Source organism: Coffea eugenioides, chromosome 11 (assembly GCF_003713205.1).
Source record: "Coffea eugenioides isolate CCC68of chromosome 11, Ceug_1.0, whole genome shotgun sequence".
Classification (NCBI taxonomy): domain Eukaryota; kingdom Viridiplantae; phylum Streptophyta; class Magnoliopsida; order Gentianales; family Rubiaceae; genus Coffea; species Coffea eugenioides.
The window spans coordinates 33044128-33055830 of NC_040045.1; the positions used below are offsets into that span (position 1 = coordinate 33044128).

The following is an 11703-nucleotide window of genomic DNA, read 5'->3' on the forward strand; positions in this document are numbered from 1 at the left end:
CTAGAAATTTAGTGAAGTGTCACTTTTATTAGCTAGTATAATTCCGCTCTCCTTGCAGAAAAATACTAAATATGAATCCTATAGTCACCAAATGATCTAGAATCAGAATCCAGTTTAGAATTAGATAGTATGTAAACTTAAATATAACAACAATTGAATTGAACACAATCCAACATATCATGCGATAAACATGTTTCGAGTTAAATAGCAGTGAGTACTTCATCTTTACGTACTTGCATCTGCTAAGTACAAACAAAAATCACTCCAAACAGAAAACTTATTCAATCAGTCCATTTGGATTTCCCTGTTTTTCAAATACAAGTTTTTCAAATACAATACGATAGTAATATACAAACAAAAACAATTCAAAAAAATCTTATACAAAAGTTTTTTATATACACTGTTACAGTAAAGTTTTTCAAATATATATACAAAAACAGTTAATCCAAACAAAGTAAATTGAACATACAAATTCTATTAATTTAAAGAGGTATTAATTAATTAATAAAGTATAATTTATTAATTTATTGATTGTACTTGCAATTCAAAGAAACTCATTTAATCAACTAAAGTTTTATTTTATTTTATAAAAATATGAATTATTCTATTAATAAATTGAGGTTAAAAATCTAAGGAATATAAATCAATCCATATCTACTTGATTGCAAGTATAATTTAATTCTATTAATGTCTTCAATATACATACGTAAAAATAAAATATTGAAACATTAGATTTTAATTGACAGGAAGGAAACAAAAAGTAAAAGATAGTTTTCTTAAGAATTCCTAAAATAGTTTATCATTTAAATTTTTGTAAAATATAGTTTCAGGAATTCTTAATAAAATTATCTTTTATTTTTTGTTGTCTTTCCTACTATTTAAAATCTAACGCTAGAATATTGTAGTTCTAAAGCATTTATTTTAAAATCTATGTACCTTGATAATCATTTAATGTTTCATATAATGTGTATAAAATGCCAACTTCATTTCAAACTTAATTGATAACCTATTTAAATAACAAAAAAAAAAAGAGATCAACATAGTGTGCAAAAGTACATATTTCTTATATTTTAAAGAGATATTTAATTAAGTTTTTAAATTATCATTAGAAAAAATAATAGAAATCATTATCAATTAATTATTAATAATGAGAAACAATAATAGATATCTATTATATCAAATTTGGGATTAACTATGTAAAAGAAAAGAAACATGTGACATATTTTTATCATAAATAAATAAAAGAAAAATTAAAAAAGAAAAAGAAATTTAATTAGAATTCTTATTATCCATTTAATATTTTTTTTCATTCTAATTTGAATCTTAATTCATGCTAAAATCTTTAATATCACTATTTAAAATGTAAGAAAATATAATGATTGAAAATCAAAACATTGGAGACCAAAAGTGCAAAGTCAAAGTTGTTGACTAACAACAATTTCATGTAGACCACTAGTCATTGTTCTATTTCTATATTTCGTCCTAAATTTCCTAAAATCACAAATTTTGGGGAATAGATTTGTTTTGACCGAAATATTGGAGACTAATTTGTCACATGAGCTAAACATTAGGGATCAAAACTTCAATTCTCTCCCATTTAATTTCAATTGTCATATTGATTTTCCCATTTCTTTTGAAAAAAAATGCTTCTAATTTATGATTAAAGATGAGGTAATCAAATAATTTTCTTCAAAATTAGAGTATGAACAAGTTGGCTTGCTCAAAAGAGATGAGGGTTATTCTTACGGTTTGGCATTACAAAATAGACAAAGTAAATGAAATTTTACCTTATGCCACAATAAATTTCGGTTTATTATGCATGGCTTTCGGCAATGGTAAATGTTTCATTTTGAATTTGCTTGTTTGATCTAGAGAGTTACTCATAAATTTATGGAAAAAGAAGGTTTTCCTTTTCTCCTTTGAGAAAGATACAAGACCGATTTATTTGCATTCTACATCTATGCCTTCTACTGGATTTAATAATAAAGTAGTATATGCTTTTACAATTTGAGAGTATAAGTGAGACATGGAAATTGTTTGAAGGTATAATGGTATTACCATTTGTGGCACAAAAAAATATTCAACGTAAGAAATTTTAACACATAAAGATATGTGGGAATATGAGGAGAATAAACACACAAACAAATAATCAATTATTTTATTAACTCAAATTTCAACAACAACAATATCAAATCGTAACCTTTCGCTTATAACAACTTACAAATCTCAACTATGAGCCTTTTCCTCAAACTCGCTCTCAGGACTCAACTCAACTTTTTAAGAATTACCTGGCACCACTGTAGGTATATATAGAGACCGGAGACCAAACCGATACCAACTAGCACTTGGACTAGTATTCTTGACTGACACAACTGCACAAAAGGAAACTTAACTGGACCGAGGATATTTCCAATTCCATGATAGAATAGACAATTACAAGACAACTAATATTAATCAAACTTGCCTTAATGCAATAGAATTTAAGGAAAACAAATTGTAGTAGGACTAGAGACCAAAATAAGAAACTAAAATAGGAAATAAACAAATAGAATAGCTTAGTTTAATTTTCATCATTGCCTCCTTTAAACTAAGCTCTTATTTGTGGTCACCTCCAATGCCATCTTGAATTTGAATCTCCATGAAAATTCAGTTGCTATATAGATGACGTAGAACTCCAACTTGCAATTGATTTTCAATTTCATCTTCACGCACGATAGTGGACAAAATTTTTACTTTTCGACCAATTTTTCAATTGATCACTCTTGTCAAAAAAAATCAAACATGTTCACTGAAACTTCATTGCATACTCCATAACTTAGTTCATTCACATTGCCAAGAAAATTTTTTAACACCAGAACATCATAATTTCCACCACCGAGATTTTCAATATCACCATGCTTTTCTTTTAATTTTTCCACACTAACAATTGCATCAACTTTAACAGTACCACAATCAGAATTTTGTGCCCATCCACGCCATTCTTCTTTCCCATTTTGTCTTTTCTGTTACACGGAATATCTACTGCATAGTAAGAATTAGTGGTGGACGCAGATTTGATTTGAGTTAACCCATTTTATCAAGTTAGAAATAGTTTGAATTGCTCTAATTTTCATATTGATAAGATTTTTTTGTAAAAAAAAATATTTAGTGAAAAATACACAAATTTTACAAGTTAATTAAACTAATACATTAAGAAATAAAAAATTATTTGCTTGTTATGCCACATTTTTAGTTAGTGAAAAATACACAAATTTTACAAGTTAATTAAACTAATAAATCAAGAAATAAAAAATTATTTGATTGTTATGCCACATTTTTGTTAATCGTGTGGTGGCTAAGGTTGAAATTTCAAAATATAAAGGTTTTGAGTTTTAATCCCCCTCTCCTCTCCCTAAGCTGCTAGAAAAAGGAAAACAAAAAGTTGAGCCAATTGTATTGCAAAATGGCAACTTGATCATTCATTTGCTTTTGACCAATTAAAACTATCCAAATCCGCTCTAATCTTCATCTTCATACATTAATTAGTAAAAAAAAATTATGGCTATTCAGAAACGAAATAGTTATTGTGAAAATAAAGAAAAGTAAACCGCAACTATGAGAAAAAAAAGCTGCAGTGCAAAATATATTGTTGATGGTCTCAACTTGTTCTAAGTTTTTCATTGTCATTGCTCCACTTCCTTCCCAAAGATTAACTCTATTGAAAAATAAAAATTAATTTCCACAAACAGAAAGGAATACTGAAACTAACAAACACATTGTTTGAAAATTGGCTTAATTTCTTTTAGGCAGGTTTCTTATTTTGTGTGGAAATAACTAGTTTTTTAATTGATTTTAGTTACTTGAAGTGGGAGCCAAGGAATTTCCTCTTTTGTTTAGGATTAGAAATTATTTCCTATTCTGTACAAGTTTAAGAATTAGAATTAGTTTCCTGTTGTTATTTGGATTTTTAGCCAAATAATATTCGCTATAAATAGGTGGACTGACATACTATAAAGAGACACTTAAGAGACACACAAGGGTACACAAGAGACGACATGTAATCTTATACATGGGTGGTGAGAGACGGTTCTTGAGAGATGAGAGATGGTATACAAGAGTTGGGTTTGGTTTAAGTTGTATTCTTGTATAGAGTTTTCCTCTCATAATAGAGAACGGGTTTTTCTCCGTGGACGTAGGTTCAATGGTAGAGTCGAACCACGTTAAATATTGTGTGTCAGTTATTTTTCATACTTGTAACTTGTTTGCCATTAAATTATTGTATACTTGATATTTTAATAGTTGTTTATTCCGTACTTGAATCCTAACAAGTGGTATCAGAGTTTGGTTGTGAGACTAGACTGCTCAGAAGCACTTAGATCCCAACAAATAGAATGGTTGTATCAAGAGTTTGGTTATTCAAGATTGGATCTTAGTTAACTATTGAAATTAAATGGATTAGTAGTTGTTACTAATTGAATAATTTAATGAGTGGTATTCTTGTTTCAATGGCTTGCCAAAAAACATTGATGGTGAAGCATGAGAAGTCGAAAAGCATAGAGATACTTGACGGTGAATTTTGGCAAATAGTTTAAGGGTTAAGAAAAAGGTAGAATCCAATGTTGATTTTGGACGTGAATTGGTAGAGAATTTCTCACACCTCCAACGATTGATATTTCATTCCTGTGGATTTTAGATTTTGATTATGTTTCTTGAGTGGTGTGGTGTGTGTCCCAAATAAACAAGAGATCTAATTTTCATGTGCCAGAAGACTCTGACAATTATGAGTTTTTCATTTAGGTGGAGTTTTGGAAACCACACATGGCATGACAGTCCTGAGGATGGGAAAAAGTATTGTAATTTTACCACTTGCTTGCCTCAATGATTGGGGTTAGAGCTCACAGAAAGGAATCGCGGATTGCAAATGGTGGTGAAAAGAAATCTTGCAAAGGGAGATAGTAAATTGAGGCACCTTCTCATGAGTCAACTGGAGGTTGGACTCGTAGTAATTATACATGTTCATTTACCGATTGAATCAATTTGGTGTCAAGACTGTATTGATTCGAGTGTGTAGTTTCGTTACCATATTATTTGGTAGTTGAAGGCAAATGGTTGCTAAAAGAAATTTTTGCCTAGGTGGAGATTTGTTAGAAAATTGATTTAATTTCTTTTAAGCAGGTTTCTTGTTTTGTGTGAAAGTAAATAGTTTTCTAATTTGTTTTAGTTAGTTGAAGTAGTAACCAAGGAATTTCCTATTTTGTTTAGCATTAGAAGTTATTTCCTATTCTGTACAAGTTTAGGAATTAGAATTGGTTTCCTGTTATTATTTGGATTTTTAGCCAAATAATGTTCGCTATAAATAGGTGGGTTGGCATACTATAAAGAGACACTTAAGAGACACACAATGGTACATAAGAGGTGACATGTAGTCTTATACATGGGTGGTGAGAGACGGTTCTTGAAAGATGAGAGATGATATACAAGAGTTAGGTTTGAATTCAAGTTGTATTCTTGTATAAGATTTTTCTCTCATAATAAAAAACGAATTTCTCTCCGTGGACGTAGGCTCAATGGTGGAGTCGAACCATATTAAATATTGTGTGTTGGTTATTTTTTATGCTTGTGGCTTGTTTGCATTAAATTATTGTGTACTTGATATCTCAATAGTTGTTTATTCCGCGCTTGGATCCTAACACACATAATCAACGTGTTAAATTTATTTTGTCTGACCAATAATTCAGTTTATTGTTGTTTCTGGTTATGGAGATGAACCCATTTTGGCAGCAAAAGCAACTAATTGTGTTCTGTAGTGCTAATATATTCAATCTTTATTTACTTGTTACGGCAACTAATTTTGGAATCAAATACAGATACAAAGCAATGGAAGCATTTATACTGATGAAATTAATGTAATGTTCATTCGTTAATTCTGAATCAATAACATAGATTCATATGGGACTTCACTTCAAAGTACTTAAAAGTCTGAACCAGTATTTTTTTTGGGATGATAGTGGAAAAATCCAATTTATTGTCACTCTACAAGGTTGGACATGAGAATTTCACCTCATGGAATTCCTCTTTCAATACTTGCAAATACATTGGATCTTTTTCTCAATTCGAGAATCCCAATAAAGTAACTAGGACCAATTCATCTCGTTCTCATGTCCCAATTAAACACTTTCCATGTTTGTTTTTTCTCTGAGGAACAAGACCTGCAATACTCGTAGAATCTCGATAGGATCCAATAATCAATATAAAAAGACCATGCTTTTCCATAATAAGGGCTAACACAAAGAATTACTACTAATGAAATCACGATCACCATATATGAAGCAAAAAGCTCCAAGTGAATGCTGCTACATCAACTACACCATCAACTTCTATGTCTTGGTCACCAACATTTTCAGGGTGTGGAGCAAAGGGGTTACAACTTCTCTTGAGCAATGGTCCACAGAGACCTAGATTTCCTCTATAATTGCTTGTCAAAGTTTACAAACTGCTCTGTACATTGAATGACACATTGAAGATGGACAAGAAGTTCAAGGATGCCAGCTCTGAAGGTATTTCACCACTCAAATCGTTGTAAGAAAGATTCAAGCTCTTTATTTGGTTCAACATGGAAAGTCTTGAGGGAATAGATCCTTGCAAGTGGTTGTGGGATAAATTTAATGCCCGGATATGTCTGAGATCACCAAATTCAGGAGGAATCGCTCCAATCAATTAGTTACACGACAAATCAAGTCTAGACATGAAATTTAATATATTCCCTGCATAGCGTTCTGCTCTACTTTTTGTTGTGAAATCCACTTCTTCTTCCACGGGTGAATCTAACAAAATGTCAAACATGTACTCCTCAATACCCAAGGAATTAGATTTATTGTATCCCATTGAGTCTCCCTTTGTAACAAGCTCACCATTGGTAAGAAAGGCATCTGTGTCAAATTGCCCTCTGCCAAAAGAGATGTTACTAAAGCATGAAGGTAGTGGCCCAGAAAATTTATTCTGAGAAAGATCCATAATTGTCTGTTTCTGCAGCTGACATAAGTGCAATGGAATATGACCTTGCAGTTCATTCCCCCGTAGCAGAAGAACCCTGAGCTTTTTAAGTTTATCAGTAAAGCGTGGTATACCACCAGATAGCTTGTTATTCCTCAAATTAAGTGTCCTCAAATTGAAGCTTCCAGACAGCATCGTTAAGATGGAACCTGAGATCATGTTGTGATGCAGGTGGAGGAACTTGAATGATGTAAGTTGGGAGCAAGCTGGTAAATGTCCGATCAACTGATTTTTGGAGAGGTCTAAAAATTCAAGTTGTGAAAGTTTGCATATAGCATCCAGTAAGCTCCCTTCTAGTAAGTTGGCTGGCATATCAAGAGATATCAATGATGAACAATTTCCAATCAAACTAGGAATTCTGCCCTGAAATCCATTATATGAAAAGTCCAAATAACGTACACTTACACTAGGAGATAATGCATAAGATATACGCCCAGTGAAATAGTTACTATCCAAATAAAGGATGTATAGGTTTGAAATGTTCATGAACGTAGAAGGGAAATTGCCATCCAGATTGTTATACGACAATACCAGGTTCATAAGCGAGGAGCATCCAGTTGCAATTTCTTCTGGCACTTCCCCTGATAGCCTGTTGTAAGACAAATCTATTGACCATATTTCTGTCAAGTTTCCTAGTGATTGGGGGATATTGCCTTCAAAGTAATTTCTTGACAAATTCAAGATCCTCAGAGATGGAAAATTTGAACCCCATATAGTGAGGAACCTGACCACTAACCTTATTGTTTGAGATGTTTAACAGGATTAGATTTACTTTTGGAGAGCTATCCACTAGAAACGAACCCATAAAAGAGTTATCCTGCAGATTTAGAGATTGTAATTGTGTGTTATTTTCCTGCAACCAAGTGGGAATCTCCCCAACTAACTTATTGGAAGAAAGATCAAGAACATATATCTCTTTTTGATGGAGTAGAAAACTTGGGGTTCTTTGAGTCCGATTGTTCAAGCTACAACCAGATAAATAGAGAACCTTTAGCTGAAATGGTGGTGGAAGAGCAAGATCTTCAGTGTCGACTTGTAAATCATTGTTCAAAGATACAACTTTGAACACCTGAAGCCTCGAATGGTTGGCCAAAGATCCGAAAGAAAAAGAACCTCCAAAAATGTTTCCAGAGAGAGAGATATACTCAAGGTGTACGAGAGGAGTAATGAGAGCTGCAGGTATGTTCCTGCTAAAATGATTATAAGAGAGATTGAGAAATCGTAGATATGTCAAGTTGCTGAAGCACATAGGAATAAACCCATTAAATTCATTCCAACTCAGATCAAGATCATGGAGATTCTTCAAATTGCAAATTCCTGCCCAGAAACAAGTTCCTTGTGAGCTTTTCATACAATAATAGTTGATGCTAGGTATGACTTGTCAATATATGGCCAATTCAGATCATTAAATTTCTGCAACAATCGTTCACAAGGATCTGTCACAAACCGTGAAACCATATCTTCTACACAAAAAACTGATTTGCTACTTGTCAATTTTCATTCCATTCTACCGCAACATTTGAAAAGTAAATTGCAACATTGTGTAAACAAGCTAGCCTTTCATAGCCTAACTTGTTACCTTGAAGAATGGAGGAATCATTAGTACCAATAGTTCTCAAAGATAACACTTTGAGAGTGTTAGTTTGACTTAGTCCATCCCACATCAACGGAAGCTTGGGAAAGCTTTAGTCCCACATCGGATTTTGCCTAAGAAATCCTCTCCTCATTCATCTATAAATATAGGAGGTTTGTGTTAGAGTTAAGTGCACTACTCAAAAGAGCATTATATGGGCTATTAGTTTTTTGGGTCATCTAACCCATTTATAATCAAATATTTTGAGCTCTCTTGTTTTGAATTTAGGAATATTTTTTAAACCTTTTGTAAGTGCCTTATTGGCCTAGGAACTACATTCCTACGGCTTTTATATTATCTTTTTCATAGTAAAATATTGCTCCTCCTCTCGCCCGTGGATGTAAGTCAATTTGACCAAATTACGTAAATTTCTGTGTCTTTTATTTTGCTTTGTTATTTGTCTTTATTGGGTTGCTACAACCCTTTTATATGGTCAGTTTTACCGCCTAATTATTATATGGCTGGTGTCTACCGCCTAATCATTATATGGTCGGTTATACCGCCTATTTTGTTCTAATTTTAGTTTGTTTATTCTTGAGTCAGCCCTAACAAACTAGTATCAGAGTTGGTTGATATATTTTGTAAGACACGTTCATCTCGTGGGGCCCGTTCATCCTGTGGGGCCCGCTCACTCTGTGGAGTCTACTCATCCTGTGGTGTCCGTTTATTCATAGGGCCCACTCATCCTGTGGGTCTATTTATCCGTGGGACCCGATCATCCCGTGGGTCCGCTCATCCTGTGGGGCCCGCTCGCGAGACTTGCATTTTTGTTTGACCAGTTTTTTGAGACAAACTTCAAGTTACAGATTTTGTGATAACAATGATAATAACAAAGACGATTGTCAAGAAATTTGACAGGAATGTCAACTTCGGGATGTGGCAGCTTACAGGGAATTGATTTGACAATACAGGGAATAGAGAAAATGCCAGAAGCTGTGAAAGATACGAAATTTGCCGATATGGATAAGAAGGCTAGATCCAACATAATTTTGAATCTCTCTGATGAAGTTTTACGGAAGGTAGCAACGGAAATTTCGGCCAAAACTATGTGGGATAAATTGAAAGTCTTGTATATAAAGAAAACAATTGTGAATCGACTATATCTGAAGTAGAATTTGTATATGCTTTGGATGTCTGAAAGTACATCTATACTCTCCTATCTTGATAAATTTGATTCCATTATTATGGATTTGAAGAATATAGATTCGAAAATTGATGATGAAAATCAAGCCCTATTACTTTTGTGTTCTCTTCCCCAATCCTTTAAGTATTTCCGTGATACTATGATTTATGGAAAGGAAACAATTTCGTATCGAAAAATTAAATCTGCATTAAAATCTAAAGAGCAGATAGATAGAGATATTACTGGGAAAACTAATGGGAGTCAAGCCGACGGCTTGTTTGTTCAGGATAGATCTGAAAAGAGAAATACAGAAAGTAGAAGTAGATCCAAATCCAGACATAAAAATGTGGTGTGCAACTATTATAAAAGGAAAGGCCATGTTATTTCTGATTGCTTTAAATTGAAAAATAAAGAAAAGTAAAAGGAGAAAAAGAGTGAGACCACCGAGGCTAGTATTGCAATTGATGAGAATGATGGAACCATTTTCTGTGCAACGGAATGTAATTTTAGGTCTAACAATGAGTAGATTATAGATTCGGATTGTTCATATCATATGTGTCCCAATAAGGACTGATTTTCAACATATGAATCAACTAAAGGTGGAGTTGTCTTAATGGGTAACAACGCTGTTTGTAAAATTATTGACAAATGCACAATTCGGATTAAAATGTATGATAGTATTGTGAGAACACTCACAAATGTTAGACATGTTCCAAATTTGAAGAAAAATCTCATCTCTTTGGGCACTCTTGATTCTATTGGGTGCAAGTATTCAGGTGAATGTAGAGTTCTCAAAATCACTCGAGATGCTCTTGTTGTTATGAAAGCACACAGATCTGGTACTTTGTATAGTTTGTAGGGATCTACTGTTACAGATGCTGCTGCTGTTTCAACATCAACTTTGTCAGATTCTGATTTCACCAAATTGTGGCACATGAGATTGGGGCACATGAGCGAGAAAGGTTTATCTATTTTATACAAACGAGATCTTCTTCGTAGTCAAAATATTGGAAAGATGGGATTCTGTGAATATTGCATTTTTTGGAAAGTAGAAGAGAGTTAGCTTCCAGTTGCCGGCAGTTCACAAGACAAAAGGAACTTTGAACTACATTCATGCAGACCTTTGGGGGTCTTCTCGTGCTCCTTCTAATGGAGGTACCAGGAATTATTCGGCATCTCACTGTCAGAATGACGCTCCAACAAAATGGTATGGCCGAACGTATGAACAGAACGTTTTTGGAGAGAGCAAGATGTATGATCTCCAATGCAGGGTTGACAAATGACTTTTGGGTAGAGGCGATCAATATGGCATGTTATATTGTCAACCGTTCTCCTTCTGCATCTCTTGATTTCAAAATTCTTGAGGAAATTTGGTCAAGTACTCTTGCTGATTACTCCAATTTAAAAGTTTTGGGTGTCCAGCATACAAGCATGTGAATTATGAAAATTTAGAACCTAGAGCTAAAAGATGCATTTTTCTTAGGTATGCTTTTGGGGTAAAAGGATACAAATTATGGTGTTCTGATCCTAAATCTTCAAAATTTGTGATCAATAGAGATGTTACTTTTGATGAATTGTGTATGTTATCTTTTAAGAAGGAGTCTTCTAGTCCTTGTACTACTGATAGTACACAGAAGCAGGTGGAGCTTGATATTGGCAGTTCTGGTTCTTCTCAGACCAAATCTTATATTCAGCAAGAGCCGGTAGATGCACCTGAATCTACTGTTGAAGATAGTTCAAAAGAAGAAGAGTATTTCATACCCAGTGATAGACCAAGGAGAAATATTGCACAACCATAAAGATATTCAAATTTTGTTGGATATTGACAAGGGTTTATTTTACGTATTTTTAGTGTGTTTTATTAGTTAATTTTGGTTTGATTATTTAGTTTTATAACTAAAATAACTAAGGTTTT

At 33.1% G+C, this 11703-nt stretch overlaps 1 protein-coding gene across 1 annotated transcript; it reads right to left on the reverse strand.

Moving 5' to 3' along the window:
* Positions 1-6696: 6696 nt before the first annotated feature.
* On the reverse strand, positions 6697-8696 carry LOC113752314 (receptor like protein 21-like). Its single transcript, XM_027296430.1, has 3 exons — positions 8612-8696; positions 7834-8349; positions 6697-7685 (listed from the first exon to the last, which is right to left on the reverse strand). Exons 1-3 carry the CDS (start codon positions 8694-8696, stop codon positions 6697-6699), a joined length of 1590 nt encoding a protein of 529 aa, XP_027152231.1.
* Positions 8697-11703: the final 3007 nt, after the last annotated feature.

Coding starts and splice junctions, on each gene's coding strand:
- LOC113752314 (XM_027296430.1), bottom strand. CDS start 8,696: ATGTGGGATGGACTAAGTCAAACTAACACTCTCAAAGTGTTATCTTTG. Junction 8,350..8,611: donor TGATTCCTCCATTCTTCAAG/GTAACAAGTTAG, acceptor GTTTCTGGGCAG/GAATTTGCAATTTGAAGAAT. Junction 7,686..7,833: donor GCAGGATAACTCTTTTATGG/GTTCGTTTCTAG, acceptor ATTACTTTGAAG/GCAATATCCCCCAATCACTA.